This window comes from Cryptotermes secundus, unplaced genomic scaffold (assembly GCF_002891405.2).
Source record: "Cryptotermes secundus unplaced genomic scaffold, Csec_1.0 scaffold1003, whole genome shotgun sequence".
Taxonomy (NCBI): Eukaryota; Metazoa; Arthropoda; class Insecta; order Blattodea; family Kalotermitidae; genus Cryptotermes; species Cryptotermes secundus.
In genome coordinates, this window is record NW_019733847.1 from 51,265 (window position 1) to 69,903 (window position 18,639).

The window sequence follows — 18,639 nt, forward strand, 5'->3', positions numbered from 1 at the left end:
ATGGCTAAGCCAAGAAAGAAGCAGGTGGCAAGCACAGCCGTTGACTTTCAACGGACCACAGGGCGTTATATATCACAAGATAGAACTCTTCATAACCACAGCTATGAGAACCTCGAATCGAAAGAATTTGTTGCGATATCGAAGAATGCTTGCTACCTTCACTCATAAGATGCCCTGTTACGTGATAATCGTACCATAGCACCCGCCATCTTGATATCTGAGATTCTCACAGCTGGGAATATGAAGATAACTGTCCTCCGGGATGTGGAATCGTGTAGTCTTGTAGTTACCAGACATCTAGCAAACAAAACAGCATCAGTTCCCGGAAGATCCGAGATTTTCACAATGGCCACATCAAGAAGAGGTCTATCTTCTGCGATATGACGCTGAAAGACAATTTATTAAAGGACTTTCAGCAGAATTCTTCTTCTTTTCTAGCGCTTTAACCCTGTGTATGTCTTGCTATCCTCCATAGGGTCTTGAGGCTTCGTAACAATAGACTTTCGGAGGTTAGGTCGTTAGCCCAACGCCCAACCCCCAACATGGAGGAACAGGAATTACACTTCGTCTGGCTCCTACCCTTTGACCGGTATGGCTCTACCAGGACCTTGCACTTCCGCCAGCATAACTCTCCGGGGCCATACTTCAGAACGCAGAACTCTCATAATCAAGAATTCGACAACTTCAAATTCTATAGGATGATTCTAAATTATTGTCGGTGTTTCCGTTTATAGGACACGGAAACCCAGACAACAATTTAGAATCAACTTATTCATTTGAGCGTCACAACACAACAATAAAAGAACTTCAATGACAATGCCCAGATATAGTTCTGCTACATGTTTCGGCCACTAGTGGCCATCATCAGGCAAACATACTTCAACAAACGTACACCACTGAACTGCAAAAATTTGATATGTCATAAATCATTTAAGATATTTTGCAGTAAGAATACAATAAGTAAGTTGTATTTGTATATATTGTAACACAGCAGGATGCATGAAATGAAAATTATAATTCAGAATCACCCTGTACATGTGAAAATATTAGTTGTGGGCTTCTGGGTTATGATACGCTATATCCTCATAGGTATAAACGTTTCGGAGGAACCCACTGTCTCCATCTTCAGAGTAGAAGGAGGGGCCCTAAGACGGTGGCATTTGGTTCCTCTGAAACGTCATAACTGAGATCACAACCGAAATACCCGTCGACCTGGTTCGTTTTTTTCTAACTATCGTTAAGTGGTTTACCTCGGGGAGGCTGTCCCTCTGGGCCGGTGATGAAGCAGCTGTCTTCACTGCTACTGTAGCCCGCCGACCCAAAGCTACTCCCAGAGTGTCGAAACACGTCGGGGACCGCAGGGGGCGCCACCTTTTTGACCTGCGGCACGGGTTTGGGCGGCCGACTCATCCCACCCACTGAAACAGACAATAGCGGTTTCAACATTGTCACCTGACTCGTGATATTACTGAAAACACACATTGAAAAGGTGTGTGGTGTCACAGTGGGGAGTGGTAAGTCGTTGTGGACACTGGAACCCCCCTCCCCCAACAATGATTCTGCTCTGATAATATACATCAGTCTTTGTGTAAGTACGTTCAAATGTATCAGCCACGAAATTTGCATGAGGATGACTCCTTCAATTCTACACAGGTTAAACCTGGTTATGATAGTATCATAAACAAAGGAAAGAACAAGTGGCCAGCCTGACAACTATCATAGTGACTGATGGTTGGGAGCAAACCGGTAAGTCTACTTCGCAGGATGCCTGGGATACGTTCCTTTGACGAGGAGATAATTCTCTGTGCCGTTTAATTTCACCTCAAGTGTCTCACGCTCTCTGACGCTTGAACGAAATGACGAGACTGTGTGGTACTCGACAGCGAAAGCTTGGGTGACAAACATGTTAATTTGTGAGTTTTCTTTGTGGCACTGATACAGTATATCATTTAAGGATAAATTTGTTCGTAGTTGTGAATAGTTCCATCTTTGGGACATAACGCCGTGTTCTCTTTGGTACCTGCTTCATTCTGGTTCATTGCTTGATTCATTTTTCAACCCTGCAGATGGAAGTGAAATGTTCCTCAAAAATGTCAGCTGATTTTCAACTTTTTTTTATTGCTAGTGGGGTGGGATTAAGTCCCTTGTACTGCGGCCACTTGTGGCCTATTGTACCAGTCCCAGATGATGAGGGTGATTGTGGAGCAATTGGTGGAATGAAGATTGGCAGGGGAAACCGAAGTACTCTGAGAAAACCTGCCCCAGCGCCACTTTGTCCACCACAAATCCCACTTGATCAGACCCGGGATTGAACCCAGGCCGCCGCGGTGGGAAGCCAGCGACTTGAGCTATGGTGCGGCCTAAATTCTGAACTTAGTCCATCGCCATATATTCAGAGGACACAGCTTATCATACGCAGGGGTGTACATACCCCTGACCTAAGTGGATGTCGATCCCGAAAAAATTAGGGAGCAAAGATCTTTAAAGTCCGCGCATCTGACTTTCTTATGTCTTCATTTATTTAGTAATGCGAAGAGACTTGTTTGAAATGGAACAGTTGAGCGGGGGCACCGCTGCTCTTCTGTCCGTACGTTGCCAGAACATAACTGCCACCTCCTATCGAGACAAAAGTCTCGGAGCTTGGAATGCCGTGGGTTGCCATGTGTATGCAAATGGGAGGTGCAAGTTAATTGTTTACCTTCAGACCGTGTCCTCAGGTCTAATAGCGTCCTACAAGTCACTGCCCCTAACACAACCCCTCTTTTCATGGACCAGAATATACCATTTACAATACAGTTAAAACATTTAGCAGTTATAAACAAATCTAACGATTACTTCAGAAAATACAGGAAGTTAAAGACAATGTCATTTGTGCAGCTTTCCGTTTCTATATTTCTTGTTCTTACTACAATTGGCGACTGAGGAATGAATCACACAAAACTGTGGCTTGGAAGGAAGCAAGGAAACGTGAAATATACAGTGTCGCCAAAAGTAGCACTATGGACCGTTGGCTTGGAGTGAACGCGAAATGTTTTGTTAGAGCAAAAAGTGACTGAGCTGCACATTCCAGCGGAAGCTGCTATGCTGCTGCTTCAGAGGTGACTGACTCTTCATCACAATTAATGTTTTTTTTTATTTCGGTTTATCAATCTTCCGGCTCGTAACCAGTCAAAATACTGACTTCAGCTATTCGGTCTCATTGCTGACTGGGTTTATTATTATTATTATTATTATTATTAGAGGGAGTGGGTTTCCCCATGCACTTAGACCAGTTATTGGTCCATTGTGCGTCCCCCTTTAATTTCTACTATCGCCATACGCTACCGGTACTGGTGCGTGCTATCAGCTCCCTTCAGCCAACGAGGTCGGCCGTCGGTACCTGATATTTCCCCCATCTACCAGAGGCATTGGAAACTACTTGGGCGGGAAATTGTTGCCTAATTTTGCTCAGAGGTCGCTGACTGGGTTACTCTGGATCTAAGTATTTTGAAAACCAGGTGATAGGTGCCCAGAATTACTGTGTTTTTGGACTTTGTCCATAGTCCGGTGTTCTAGAAACTAGAAAAAACGTTTCGGGAACTGAATCTGTTTCCTAAATGTTATGTTTTCTAGTTTCTAGAATACCGGACTATGGACAAAGTCCCAAAACACAGTAATTATGAATATTGCACACCATCGTCAGACCCCTTTTTAGAGTCCACGTGATAAGTGATTCACAAATTTGGTCTTGTTATGCACAGTGTATGACAGGCATGGTATTATGATAACAAAACACTGCGTTGTTACGAACGAGCACGTTTCGCGGGGTTGTCATGTGTGCCACAACGTGGCTGAACGTGGCTGTTACAGTAAGCAATAGAAAGCAGCTGGCCGCATTGACTATCCGGCGCCTATAAGAACAGAACGGAATAACTTATCCGATAAGATTTTATACGAACAAAATATGTGGATGGAGAAACATCAGGAACACAGTTAAAAAGACACTAACATGGCCATACGTTTTTTTTCTGTCTAAAGTCCGCTTTTCACCTTCTAAAATCATCAAGGCCCCTCTGTTCTCCAGAAAATCTGGTGTTTTTATAACGTCATATAAAAATATTTGTAATAACTGTTATTCAAGTATGATTAATGTAAGTTCTATACAATTCAGTACACGATATTTGGGTTTAAAAACAAGAAAATATAAAAAAATGTAGCTATTAAATGCGTAAAGATATATTATTATTAATACAATCATATTAACATTACTTAAACTATTTTAAAATAATGAAAATAGGACAAAAACAAATATACGCCGCCATTTCCTTGAAACAGCTCCTCAGTTATCCTCACGAGGCTGAGTGAACCTCGTTCCAGACCCACTGCTTCTCAGAAAATCTGGTAGGGCCGGGAATCGAACCCCGACCTCTGGATCTGTAGGCAGGAACTCTGACCACTAGACCACAGAGGCGGTCATTTACTGCGTGAAAACGAAGTGTAAAACTTATTAAAGCCCGTTTCTGACTGGAACTCTTATATCAACAGGTTTTAAAACCGAAGGTCAAGTAATATTCATGTAATCTGTAATTTTTGTAGAAGACCAGGACGAAACAGCTCTTGGCTTCCACGCGAGACTATTTTTTTTACTGCTAGTGGGGTGGGACTAAGTACCTCAGCCTCTAACAGAAATGACTACCAGGAATTAATTAAATAATTTTCCTGGGGAGTAAAGCGAGGCCGGCTGACAACCTCACCGCCATCTTTGAGTCGATTGTCTAGATAATGTGGGATCCTCGACGTCTCACAACCTTATAGGCCTCCACGGACTGTTACAGGGATAGCTTTACTTTTTACTTACTTTACTACAAAAATGCAATATGTTAACAAAATGAAGAGACTTCTAGCTCAGAAATAGTAACTGGAAACCCTTATCTTTTCGTACATCAATTCTGCGAACATGTCTTGAGATGAAACATCGCTTGAAACTAAATTATATTAATATCTTATGATCTATTATTATAAAATTATTGATAACGATAATGAGAATTATGACGCCGATAATGTGTGAAATATTACTTATAATTTCGAAAATAAACTCACAGCCCTACATAACCTAAACGCTTGAACAATAAAATATCGAATCGTTTCACTGCTACCAACATAACTGAAGTTATTTGATATATTATATATTTTTATATAGCTGCCAATGTTAACTTACCAATAAATACAGATAATTAACAATATATCGTCAGATAATATTTTAAATTATGTAATATTTCCGAAGAAGCACTTACATATCGTAACGCCTCCAAGTTCAGCATCTCTGATCAGAGAACAACACACAACTCACCACGGAATGAAAGTTACTACGCTGACGTCATGAAGTTCAGCGCGTATCCTTCGATCTCATGAGAGAGAAGTGGAAACGCATAAAATACAGAGCGAATTGAGTAAAAATGTAACTAGATACCACAATTACAAAACACATTAAACTTCCATTATGTAAACACTGCTATTCACACTCGCTCGCGACCCATACATTCTGCAGTTATGGCTCGTGTTACTCAGCAAAGGGTGTCCATCTCAAAATCCGCTCTATGCCAAAACTACAAATATTACAAAATCTCGAACACGTTTTAGGGTTTGCAATTGGGAACACTTTTAACACCAACGACAGTGTAAAATTACTATGACGAATTTTCGCATGTCGGTTAATCCCAATGAAGTTTTCCATCATGCAGTAAATTTCAAGACTAGGCAAAGTGAGCGGTAGGGCCGGATTTACAGTCGTGGGGGCCCCAAGGCAACCAGAATGTGGGGGCCCTTTGCAGTAACAACAAATTTACCTCATGATTTTTGAGAAGCGATGCATCAGTAGAATCTGTGATCCTAATTCAGTTTTGTGGAGCCCCTGCGTTGACCGAGGAAAGGTCTTTTGGGTTGAACGCCAAGCAGAAGAGAATCCGACATTTCGGAGGAACATATCGCCTACATCTTCAGGGTCAACTTCTGCTGGTATCTTGGTTCTTAGACCCTGAAGATGAAAGCGACATTTTTCCGAAACGTCGGATGACCTTCAACGGACACCCATGCGAGTACCTCGAATCCTAAAGACGTTATCCCGTCCGAGATTCGAAGCCAACATCTCCGAATAGGGGTCTTTTGCATTATTGCTATGCTATATTGGGTTCGAATCCGATACAAGGCATGGATGTTTACTGTTTGTGTCTGTCTTTTCCTGTGTTTGTACATAGGTAGAGAGGCCTTGCGACGAGCTGTTCACTAGCCCAAGTAGTCCTACCGAATGTATAAGATCTAGTAAATCGAAGTGAAACGGAGAGTTTCATGGACGTAGGCCAAAGCCTAAATTGGGGCTGTAGCGCCAAAGGGAAAACTACTTGGTACTATTCTGTCCAGAACCTTTTGTCTTCTCGTCTGATATCTAAAAACATGAAAATTAGAACAAACTATAATTTCGCCTGTGGTTCTGTATGGGTGTGAAACTTGGTCTCTGACATTAAGGGAGGAACATAGACTGAGGGTGTTTGAGAACAGTGTGTTGAGGAGAATATTTGGACCGAAGAGAGATGAAGTGACAGGAGGTTGGAGAAAACTGCATAATGAGGAGCTTCATAACTTGTACTCTTCTCCAAGTATAATTAGAATGATCAAGTCAAGGAGGATGAGGTGGGCAGGGCATGTAGCATTAGTGGGGGAGAAGAGGAATGCATACAGGATATTAGGGGGAACGCCAGAAGGAAAGAGACAAATAGGAAGACCAAGGCGTAGGTGGGTGGATAATATTAAAGTGTATCTCAGAGAGATAGGATGGGATGGTATGGATTGGCTGGATCAGGCTCGGGACAGGGACCAGTGGAGGGCTCTTGTGAACAGGGTAATGAACTTTTTCCATAAAATGCTGACAAGTTTTGAGCAGCTGCACAATTGGCAGCTTCTCAAGAAGAGCTCAGCTCATGAGTGACTGAGTGACTATCTTTTTGGAATGTTATGACGTATAATCTAGCTCGTTATCAACGTTTCGGAAGAAACTGCTACCTCTGTCTTCAGGAAAGAGAGCATATTTGTCCTAAACGTAGATGAAGACCTACCAGACTACACGGCATCACATATCATAAGACAACCTTGAAGAATTCGTCCAAATACGGTGTTGGGCAACCCTAATAAAAAGAAGAACAATTTCTTGTTACACGTTCGGATAATTTGATATCACAAGCAACAACTTTATAGGCGAAGTAACATGCTTAATTACTTCACTTATCTGCAGACAACGAGCGACACTCGGCTCTGAATCTGCATAGCGCAGAGACACGAGTTCTGCACTAGCCATTGCAATTCTTCGCGACGTCTGTTGGGTCCGTCAGAGTGGGCAGAACTAGTTCTGCAGAATAAAGGGGCGACAGGTAGGAGCTGTGTGCCCTGTCTACAGGTTTTTATCTTCTGTCGCTGTAGACTAACGGTACAGTAAGTCTACACGATCTGAGTAAGGTAACACTGAGAAGTTGTCCCTGTGCCGCTTCTGTGGTCTAGTGGTCAGAGTTCCTGGCTACAGATCCAGAGGTACCTGTTTCGACTCCCGGCGTTACCAGATTTTCTGAGAAGTAGTGGGTTTGGAACGGCGTCCACTCAGCCTCGTGAGGATAACTGACAGTTATTTCAAGAAAACAGCGGCTCCGGTCTAGAAAACAGAGATTAACGGCCGTGGGGTTCCGTTGCGCTGACCACGCGACATCCGCAAAAGTTGACACTAACTTAACCGACAAGCAGCGGTCGCTCGGTCGGTATAGTTCGCTTGTGGACTACAAACCACGGAGTTTGTTGTATTGCCATTGTGGTGAAGTAAAACTACGTTCGTTTTACAACAGAACTAGATGATCAGTGGTCAGTTTCACGTTCCGGTCACTTCACTCCAGATACTCCATATCTAATCAACAATGAAACCAACAAACGAACGACGAACCAATTAACAGACGTCTGCAGTTCAGCAATGTCTAACGCGGTTGGGTCTGGGGGAGGCAATGCAGTCCCTTCAACACAGTGACCACTACAGAAAAACGTTGCGCCCTGAAGTACCCTCTCCGGCGCCACATTTTAACCACTTACGATGTTTCTGTGTCTTGACGTAACGCAGTTTGCCGAGTACTGTCGCTGTTTGCTGTAGGAGACAGCGTCTTGCTCGAGCATGATTGATTCTATTTACACCCACATTTCTACTGTCCACATACGCTGATCCTAATGGTGCGTACACTACTTAATAGCCGTAATGCAGTGGTTTTCAACCTTATGGTTGCAACCCACCGGCGTGTCACGAGAATGAGATCCTTTATAGAAAGGTAAGAGGCCGTAAAAGCTCATAGGGTTGTGAGACGCCGAGGCTCCCACATTTTCTAGACAATCTGCTCACAGATGGCGGTGAGGTTGTCAGCCTTACAGGCGAACAGACCACCCTTTACCCCCAGGAAGATTCCTGGTACTCATTTCTGTTAGAGGCTGAGTCGACTCCAGGGCCATAATGAGGCTGGAAGGATTAGGTAAATTAAAAATTTCAATGACCTCACTGGGAATCGAACCCGTGACCTTAAGGCTTGTAGCATAGTGCCTCAAAAACCGCTACCGCGTGCCCCTACGTCATTCTACAGAAAGCAGAGACTTTGTTTTCTTTGAGGGTGAAAATTGGACTCTCATATTAGGGGAAATAGACAGACTGGGAGTGTCTGAGGACAAACTGATCTAACCATTCTGATAACCAAATCAAGGAGAATCACACTGACATGTAGGAACCGTGGAAGAGAAGATAAATGCATAAGTTTCGTATGGAAACTTGAAGGAAAGAGGCAACTGTGAAAACCTATGCGTAGACGTAAGAATAATATTAAAATGGAATATATATAAATGGGATGGGAAGGGTGTGGACTGGATTCCTTTGCTTCAGGGTTGGGACCAGTAGGAGGCTCTTGTAAACAGGATAACGAACCTTTCAGTTACATAAAATACAGGAGACGTCTTGAGTAGGCTGGCAAGTAGGCGCAAGGAGAAAATCATTTCTGAGACTTAAGTGTACGTGGGATGATATTAAAGTGGATGTTAAATAAGAATTATGTGAGATACAGCTTGAATTTCAACTAGCTCTGGGTATGGCTTTATGGCGGGCCGTAAACCCGGTTATCAACGTTAGTAGCTCACGTAAAACGTAGAATTATTTTACCAGCTGAGCGACTATCATCTTCTCAAGAACTCTGTTATACGGACTTGTAACCAGGTTCAGTTATCTCTCTGCCTAATTAAGCAACACGCCATGAAGAAGTATGAGAGAGTGGAGGTACATCTCCAGATATTTTTAACCTGAGGACTAGAGGACCGCCTCTGTGGTCTAGTGGTCACAGTTCCTGGCCATAGATTCAGAGGTCCCGGGATCGATTCCAGGGGGTACCAGATTTTCTGAGAAGTAGTGGGTCTAGAACGGGGTCCACTCAGCCTCGCGAGGGTAATTGAGGAGCTACTTCAAGGAAATAGCGACTCCGGTCTAAAGAAAATCGAAACTAACGGCCGTGGGGATCCGTTGCGCTGACCACGCGACACCCTCTATCCGCTAAAGTTGGAACTTCGCCGACAAGCGTCGGTCGCTCGGTCGGTATACTTCGCTTGCGGACTACAGGCCACGGAGTTGTTTCGGGACTAGACTGGAGTGATTGTCCTGCTTCAGACTCGTCCGATTTACCGTCCGGGAAAGAACTTCCATTGGCTGTCAGCAAAAGATAAATTTATATCTTTGCCAGGAAACGAACTACCAACCCCGGCAATCCAGCCTTAAACCTAGGCTATACAATACCAAGCCATGCCAGCAAAAAGTCCGTTCGTAACATTACAAGGTGTTGTGTAATTTGAAACATACTGTGACGTCCTGAAGGTTCAATTATTGTTATTAGGGAAAGAGCAACGCACTGGAAGCATTTAGCACGCGTGACAATGAACTGTATCCTACACAGCACGTCACTAACGGTCACTAACGCTTCGTTATAACACAATTACGATGCCTGCAAATTACTTACTTACTCCTGGAGCTGAGCCCTTCTGGAGGAGCCGCCAATTCTGCAGCTACTCAAGAATTTCCCAGCATCTTATGGAACCCGAAGGTTCATTACCGTGTTCACAAGAGCTCTCCACTGGTCCCTATCCTAATCCACATCAATCCAAGATCCATTTTAATATTGTCCACCCACCTACATCTTGATCTTCCCAGTGGTCTCTTTCCTTCTGGCTTACCCACAAATATCCTATATGCATTCCTCGTCTCCCCCAATCGTGCTACATGCCTACCCACTTCATCCTCCTTCACTTGATCATTCTAATTATACTTGGAGAAGAGTACAAGTTATGAAGCTCCTCATTATGCAGTTTTCTCCAATCTCCTATCATTTCATCTCCCTTCGGTCCCAATATTCTCCTCGGTACCCTGTTCTCAAACACCCTCAGTCTATGTTCCTCCCTTAATGTCAGAGAACAAGTTTCACACCCATACAGAACCATAGGCAAAATTATAGTTTGGTATATTCTAATTTTTAGCTTTCTGGACAGCAGACAAGAAGACAAAAGCTTCTGGACTGAATGGTAGCAAGCATTACCCGAGTTCAGTCTCCTCTTAATTTCCTCCTGAATCAGGTTTTGATTTGTTATCGTCGTTCCCAAGTATCTGCTGTAGCTAGCGTTCAATATTCTCACTCATATCAGTAAAGGTAAGTTTTAATTAAAACGTTACGTTGTACACATATCATTAAAAATCACAAACATAAAATATAAATTGCAAGGTTTCTTAATAAGTGTATGTGATTGGCTTCATTTTAAATTTGTATTCCATTCCTGTTTTACTCATTTCAGTGGCATGCTATCCGCTCGTCTGCGAACACCACGGATCCTCATAACGTTCTCCAGGCCACGTATTACGAGTACACTTTGAATTGTGTTTCGTCGAACACGAAGCATACTTTTACGAACACTAAAACATGAGAATGCTTACAAAAAGTGAACCAAGCCATGCACGAACGAAATAAAATGATTGCGAAGGTAAAACGCAACGTACAGCGTGTTTCACAAATCGCGTAACTCTTCACGTTCCCTGATTTCTTTTCACTAAATGAAATATGTTCCCGCCGCGGCGGCCCGGGTTCGATCCCGGGTCTGGTCAAGTGGGATTTGTGGTGGACAATGTGGCGCTGGGGCAGGTTTTCTCCGAGTACTTCGGTTTCCCCTGCCAATCTTCATTCTATCAATTGCTCCACAATCACCCTCACCTATCATCTGGGGCTGGTACAATAGGCCAGAAGTGGCCCCAGTACAAGGGACTTAGTCCCACCTCACTAGCAATAAAGCAAACAAAACATTTATCGATTGTAGGATTTGAGGTCATCATAGTGGCGGTTATGAAGAGTTATATATTCTGGGATATAGCGCCGTGTAGACCGTTACAATCACCTAACATTTCGGAGGAATATGTCGCCACCTTCTTCAGGGTGGAGAATAAGCCAAGAAAGAAAGCAGAGTGAAACAGGTAGCAAGCACGTTTATTGAAGGAAGCCCTAACGGGGGTAAGGTAAATATGTCTCTGTGCTCAGTCAATTAACCATTACGCCACAAAGATTTCTGGGGGAGTGTAGCTATGGGATGATATGGATTAGATTGATCTGGCTCAGGATAGGGGCCAGTGCAGGGCTCTTGTGAACACTGTACTGAACCTTCGGGTTCCATAAAATGCTGGGAAATTCTTGAGTAGCTGAAACAATTGGCGGCTTCTCAAGAAAGGCTTAGCTCCATAAGTATTTTTTTATTGCTAGTGGGGTGGGACTAAGTCCCTTGTACTGCGGCCACTTCTGGCCTATTGTACCAGCCCCAGATGATAGGCGAGGGTGATTGTGGAGCAATTGGTGGAATGAAGAATGGCAGGGGAAACCGAAGTACTCGGAGAAAACCTGCCCCAGCGCCACTTTGTCCACCATAAACTCCACTTGACCAGACCCGGGATCGAACCTGGGCCGCCGCTGTGGGAAGCCAGCGACTAACCGCTTGAGCTATGGCGCTGCCCTATTTCATACCAGTGAGTTTCACTAAAGATCTTATCAATATATTCCAGTTCTGGTTAAAAACGGATATCAATAATGGATACTTTACTCCAAGATATACATAGCTTAGGATGTGTCTCAAATGTAAATGTTTATCAGAGAGAAAAAACGGAAATAAATTTATACTGAAAAAGGAAACACATTCTCTATCCGATATACTTTATCCAATAAGTTTTAAGGTTTTCGAGTGACAACATCTAACACAACTGTTATGCAATACATAAGTCTTTTTTGTTTTCTGTCTTTCCGTTTTTCTTTTCTTTCTGTCTTTTGATTTCCCCGCGCTCTTGCTTGAAACCTAGAACAGAGGTTTCCTAACCTCATCTCTTCTCGAAAAGAAGATATAACACCACTGAAAATCAACCGATGTTTCGGATGAACATGTTCCTCCGAAACGTCAGTTGACATTCAACGGACTACGCTGCGTTATATCCCACAAGTTATTGCTCTTCATAAACACCGCTGTGAGAACCTCAAATTCTTCTTTTCTTTACTTCGTTCATTCTTTCTGTCTCATTTCTCCGCGTTTTGTTTCAACCTTAGAACAGTTTTCCTAATCCCTTGTTTTTTTCCCCTTTATCCTTTGTTTCTTTATGTTTTTTTGCTTTCTCCGCGTTCTAGCTTGAACCCAAGAAGGGTAAAATCTCCGTTTGTTAGCATGCATTCTACAGCACAAAGCAAGCAATCACAACATGACTCCCCGTCAGGAGAGCACCAAGCTTTGCTAAGTGGAGCTCTGCACATAACTACCCCACAAGCACGTCACGTCCTCCCTTTGAATCTTTTTACATCTTGACATCTGCTATGGCATTCAGAGAGAGAGAGACTTCTCCGCCATCATGAGAACTGAAACCAGAGAGGAAACAGAAATGCAGAAAAAACAGGGGTGCCAACCACAATCTGCAGCAATAGTTCCTTATAGTGATACAATTTGCAAAATATATATACATAAAATCATAATATTATAACACAATATTGGAGTGGGGATAACTCAGTTGGTATGGACTTCAGGAAGCGCCATAGCTCAAGCGGTTAGTCGCACCGCGGCGACCCGGGTTCGATCCCGGGTCTGGTCAAGTGGGATTTGTGGTGGACAATGTGGCGCTGGGGCAGGTTTTCTCCGAGTACTTCGGTTTCCCCTGCCAATCTTCATTCCACCAATTGCTCAACAATCACCCTCACCTATCATCTGGGGCTGGTACAATAGGCCAGAAGTGGCCGCAGTACAAGGAACTTAGTCCCACCCCACTAGCAATAAAAAAAATGGACTTCAGGATTTGAGATGGAGAAGAGAGGAGTCGGGGGTTCAATTCCATGCAGGTGCATAATTTTTTTTTCCGTTGTTCAGATCGGTTCTGCATCCACCCACCTAATGATTGTTGGGGTTAAAGAGGCCAGGGCGTTAAATTGACCACTCACATCCAATGTCGAGGTTAAATACCTCCATTCCCCCATTAATTACTTACTTACTTACTCATGGAGCTGAGCTCTTCTAGAAGAGCCGCCAATTCTGCAGCTACTCAAGAATTTCCCAGCATTTTATGGAACCCAAAGGTTCATCACCGTGTTCACAAGAGCCTTCCACTGGTCCCTATCCTGAGCCAGATCTATCAAATCCATACCATCCCATCCTATCTCTCTAAGATCCATTCTAATATTGTCCATCCACCTACGCCTTGGTCTTTGTAGTGTTCTCTTTCCTTCTAGCTTTTCCACCAATTCCTATATACATTCCTCACCTCCCCCCTTCGTGCTACATGCGCTACCCACTTCATCCTCCTTGACTTGACCATTCTAATTATACTTGGGGAAGAGTACAAGATATGAAGCTCCTCATTATGTTTTTCTCCAACATCCTGTCACTTCATCCCTCTTCGGTCCAAATATTCTCCTCAACACCCTGTTCTCAAACACCCTGTCTGTGATACGTCTTTTAATACTGTTTTAATTGAGCATAGGAAGAACTCTGCTGTCATTTTTTAGTTCTATGTCCCTTATAACACGTGTTCATTGTTCCCGCCTCCAGCCCTTCAGTCACACCTCCCGTAAATAATCCTCTGCGTCTTTCAGCTATCTCTGTATGTGCCTTCCCGTTTTTCTTACACCTTCTGGCTTATTTTTAAATATACTGTGACATGGCGCCCGCGAGCCTGAATAGTGAAGTCATTGCTAGGCAACGACTCGCTAAACACATTCCCACGGCAAGGTTTACGCAAGCAACAATAGAGTAACTTCCGTTGCTATGCAACGGCGCTGTAAACACACATTCCCAACAACAGAGAGGCTGTGTTTTCTGTCTGGTCCGTGCAAAGAGGTTATAAAGAATAATTCAGTTCAGAAGAGTTACTACCCCATATGGAAGCGGGGTCGAATACCTCCACCGTGACCCTGCGAGTTGTAGGAGGCGACGAAAAGGGAAGTCTCGAATCTGAGACAGTAAAATACGGTTGTGAGTTCCAAGGGACTCGGATCCGAGGAAGACTGCGCTAGCAAAGGCTAGCAGCATGAAAAAAGACAGACCCGTCCTCTCTTCAGAGAGGGGGCCCCACAAAAACAAGACCGTAACTGTGAAACAGTAATAAATGCCTGGTCATGTGACTGACTGACTTTCTGTCAGTCACAAAGTGACTTTGACTTGACGTTCCAAGTCAGTTGTCACAAGTTGACAGAGTTCAATGAGCTGTCAAGAAATGAATTAGACTGTGACAAGAACACTTCATGTGTGATTTGAAGTTACAGTGGGAATGTTACAAATCCGTTGCCAGGATACGACCAGTGACTATTAAGAACCACAGTGCGTGTGCAACGGTGAACTGTAAAGTGTGTAAATCAGTGATATCCCTGTATTACCTGTAGTCCCGAGTTGTGTATGTATAAGGTACAATAAATCCAATCATCCAATNAAAATATGGTTGTGAGTTCCAAGGGACTCGGATCCGAGGAAGACTGCGCTGGCAAAGGCTAGCAGCATGAAAAAAGACAGACCCGTCCTCTCTTCAGAGAGGGCGCCCCACAAAAACAAGACCGTAACTGTGAAACAGTAATAAATGCCTGGTCATGTGACTGACTGACTTTCTGTCAGTCACAAAGTGACTTTGACTTGACGTTCCAAGTCAGTTGTCACAAGTTGACAGAGTTCAATGAGCTGTCAAGAAATGAATTAGACTGTGACAAGAACACTTCATGTGTGATTTGAAGTTACAGTGGGAATGTTACAAATCCGTTGCCAGGATACGACCAGTGACTATTAAGAACCACAGTGCGTGTGCAACGGTGAACTGTAAAGTGTGTAAATCAGTGATATCCCTGTATTACCTGTAGTCCCGAGTTGTGTATGTATAAGGTACAATAAATCCAATCATCCAATCCAAAATCCCCAAGCCCCTACACGTGACAGCTTCAGTCAATACAAACCTATGGAACAAGAAGTTTCACTAATAACTTATGTCAAAAAATATTTATGGACAAAGAGGCCTGTTGCAATTCGATATACCCCGTACGTACCACTGAAGGGGTCAATATTACCCTATTCTTTAGTCACATGACCTACGTCTGACATCTCTGATTGAAAACGATCCTCAATGCAACCCCACTCAAAAAGTAACACATGCACTGCACATAATTCTACAGCCACTACTACAGTATGATTCAGAAAATGTTTCATTGTATTTTATAAAGGGGCAGAGGGGAGAGGAATAAGACCCCTGCTTTCTACAGCCATCGCCCCAGCCACTAAGCCCTCCACCACTCGTACGTAACGCCCCTTTCAGTCCTGTGACGCGGCTTGAAATTGCGTGGAAGCACTTGGCATCTCAAAGAAAAAGAAAAAGAAACACTATATATTCACTGTTCCACACTCCGTAAGAAATAAAAAATAAAGCCAGTTCAAAACCGAGAACGTTTTCTCCGCAAATTGCCAAGTGGCAATACATGCAAATCTGTTTTTATTATAAAGTACATCTTTCTGCAAGCCTCGTAACGGAGAAGAAGGAAATATCAATGCGCTGGGTACATCACTCGCACGCCGGCGCGTCTCTCGGAAACATAGTTCCAATTATCTGTGTGTCTACGCATTTAAATAACCCTGACAAGCTGCTTGTTTTGTTATATATTTCATTTATTAAACCTCACCGCCATCTGTGAGCCGATTGTTTAGAGAAAATGTGGGAGCCTCGATCTCTCAGAAACCTATGGGCCTCCATGGACTGTTATGGGCATATCTTTACCTTTTTACTGTAACATTTTATACGTTAAAGGACACTGACACTTACCCTGCAGTTCTTTCTGTTAGCAAATGAATAATCACATTTTAAATAAATCATACATACATACAGACCTCAGAGCCGGTCTGGATGATGCGGGATAGAAACATCTTGCCCTGCCGGGTACAAAACCCCAGACCTCCAGCCCGCATCCCGCCACTATAGCGATTGAGATATCCCAGCTCCCGGGTACGTAGGTGGATAAAAAAAACTCCGTGGTTTTAGTCCACAAGCGAACTATACCGACCGAGCGACCGCCGCTTGTCGGCGAAGTTAGTGTCAACTTCAGCGCATAGGGGGGGTTGCATGGTCAGCGTAACGAATCCCCATGGCCGTTAATCTCGGTTTTCTAGACCGGAGGTGGATATACCAAAAATATAGTCTCCATTATCATTTTTATGACGAATATTTATTTAGAACAGTTTATTAAAACGTGTATTCTTTCAGCCCTGATTTGGTTTGTGAGTACGCGAAGTATAGCTTCCTGCGATACGCAGCAAATCGCTGAAAAGACTACATTTCAGAACGCGCTCAATTGACGTGAGCTAAAGAACAGAGAGTTCAATGTTAATACACCCTGCTAGATAAATTAACATCGCTTTATGAACACACCCTACATCTACCCGCCCACTGCATTAAGGCCAACATATTCAGCTCTGTTTGCCACGTGCAGAGGATGCGGGCGGCCACTCCAAACGTTCTCATATCGAGGCAGTGCTCAAGCAGATAATACAAACAATTGCGGGCCTATTACACAATTATTAACCGACTCCGTGGCAGTGACCTTGAGAAATTAATGCGTGCTCAGAAAGGATATTCCACACATTTCATAGTCCCACAAGAATCGGCAGTGTGTTCAAAATAATCCGCCACTGATCCCTACCCTGAGTCAGCTGAACCCAATCCACTCTCATGGCCCATTGTTTAAGAACCATTTAACAAAATAATCTTTATGTTTGTGAGGAGTAGAAGCAAAGCTCAATGCATTCTTATCTCTGAAATAAATGGATATGAGTGGTCAACTTCGCACCCAGGGCTGTTTTAACCCCAGGGATGTAACTACCAGTAATGTGAAAAGTAAAGGTAAAATTTCCGTGGGCATAATTAAGCCATGAAGACATATGGAGGAGTGGATGTATACCTCCACACATTGACCTAGGCAGTTGATGGAGGTGAATACACAGCTTCGCACCCCGACCGCGTTACCCCCCATGGAAAGACCCCCGAGGCACCCAGTGTGTAGGAGATTGAGTGGGCCCCTCAGTCGGTCCGGACGCAGTGGAGTATAGAAGTATCTGTTCCTCCTACCGGGAATCGAACCTCGGCTGTCCAGCTCATCCATCACTATACCGACTGAGCTATTCCGGCTCCTAAAGAACTGTCAGTACACATTACATACGAGGAAGGGTGGGTCTTTGGCCGCGCCATAGCTCAAGCGGTTAGTCACTGGCTTCCCACCGCGGCGGTACGGGTTCGAGTCCGGATCTGGTCAAGTGGGATTTGTGGTGGACAAAGTGGCGCTGGAGCAGTTTTCTCCGAGTACTTCGATTTCCCCTGCCAATCTTCATTCCACAAAATTCTTCATCATCATAATCACCCGGGGCAAGTACAATAGGCCAATCAGTGGCCGCCGTGCCGAGGGAATCCAGCTGGACTCCACGCCCCCACTACGCGAATTAAAAAAAAAGGTAGGTCTTACAGCAGGTTTGATTGCTGTCACGAAGTAAAAATCTTTGTGCCTATTGAGAATCGAACCCCGTCTGTCCAGCCTATAACCTAATTATTATAGTGAGCAATATAATATAACAGGGATAAACAAAATGTTGAACTGAAACACCTTGCTGCATATGTCACACTGAGCAAGATAACTGCACATGTGGACTGAGTACACAAGATGGCTGTTCCAATCTGAATATGGCAACCAACGTGAGTTCCTGCGCTCTGATCCGGGTCCCCGGCTCTCCGTCCACCTGCAGTACACGCCTACCCCGCAGGTTGCGGCTCTACATCGTCCGATGGGATTATCAGCTCTGGATAAGCTGAATATCGCCTCCGTATTCCAGAAACTTAACGCTTTATGTTATTACTTTCATCGCGGTTTCTCAAACAGTGGGTACCGACCCCTACCGTGGTGGGTGTGTCGCCCATTTCTGTAGCATTATTTAAAATACTGCTGTTTCCATCTCAAGTCACAGGGATTTAACATAGGCTCTTTGGGGGGGGGGGGGGGTGCCTTCAAAGGCCAATGGAAGTTTTTTAGTTTTTTC

General features: G+C 43.9%; 1 protein-coding gene across 10 annotated transcripts in view; it reads right to left on the reverse strand.

Annotated features, from left to right (window-relative positions):
- LOC111868278 (caskin-2) overlaps window positions 1–18,639 on the reverse strand; it is a 433,019-nt gene that overhangs the window by 41,854 nt on the left and 372,526 nt on the right. For all 10 annotated transcript variants that reach the window (XM_023858788.2, XM_033752994.1, XM_023858787.2 and 7 more), the window contains one exon: window positions 1,251–1,418. In XM_023858788.2, the coding sequence (XP_023714556.1) occupies window positions 1,251–1,410 (160 nt within the window). In that variant the 5' untranslated portion in view covers window positions 1,411–1,418. The remainder of the gene's footprint in view (window positions 1–1,250; window positions 1,419–18,639) is intronic.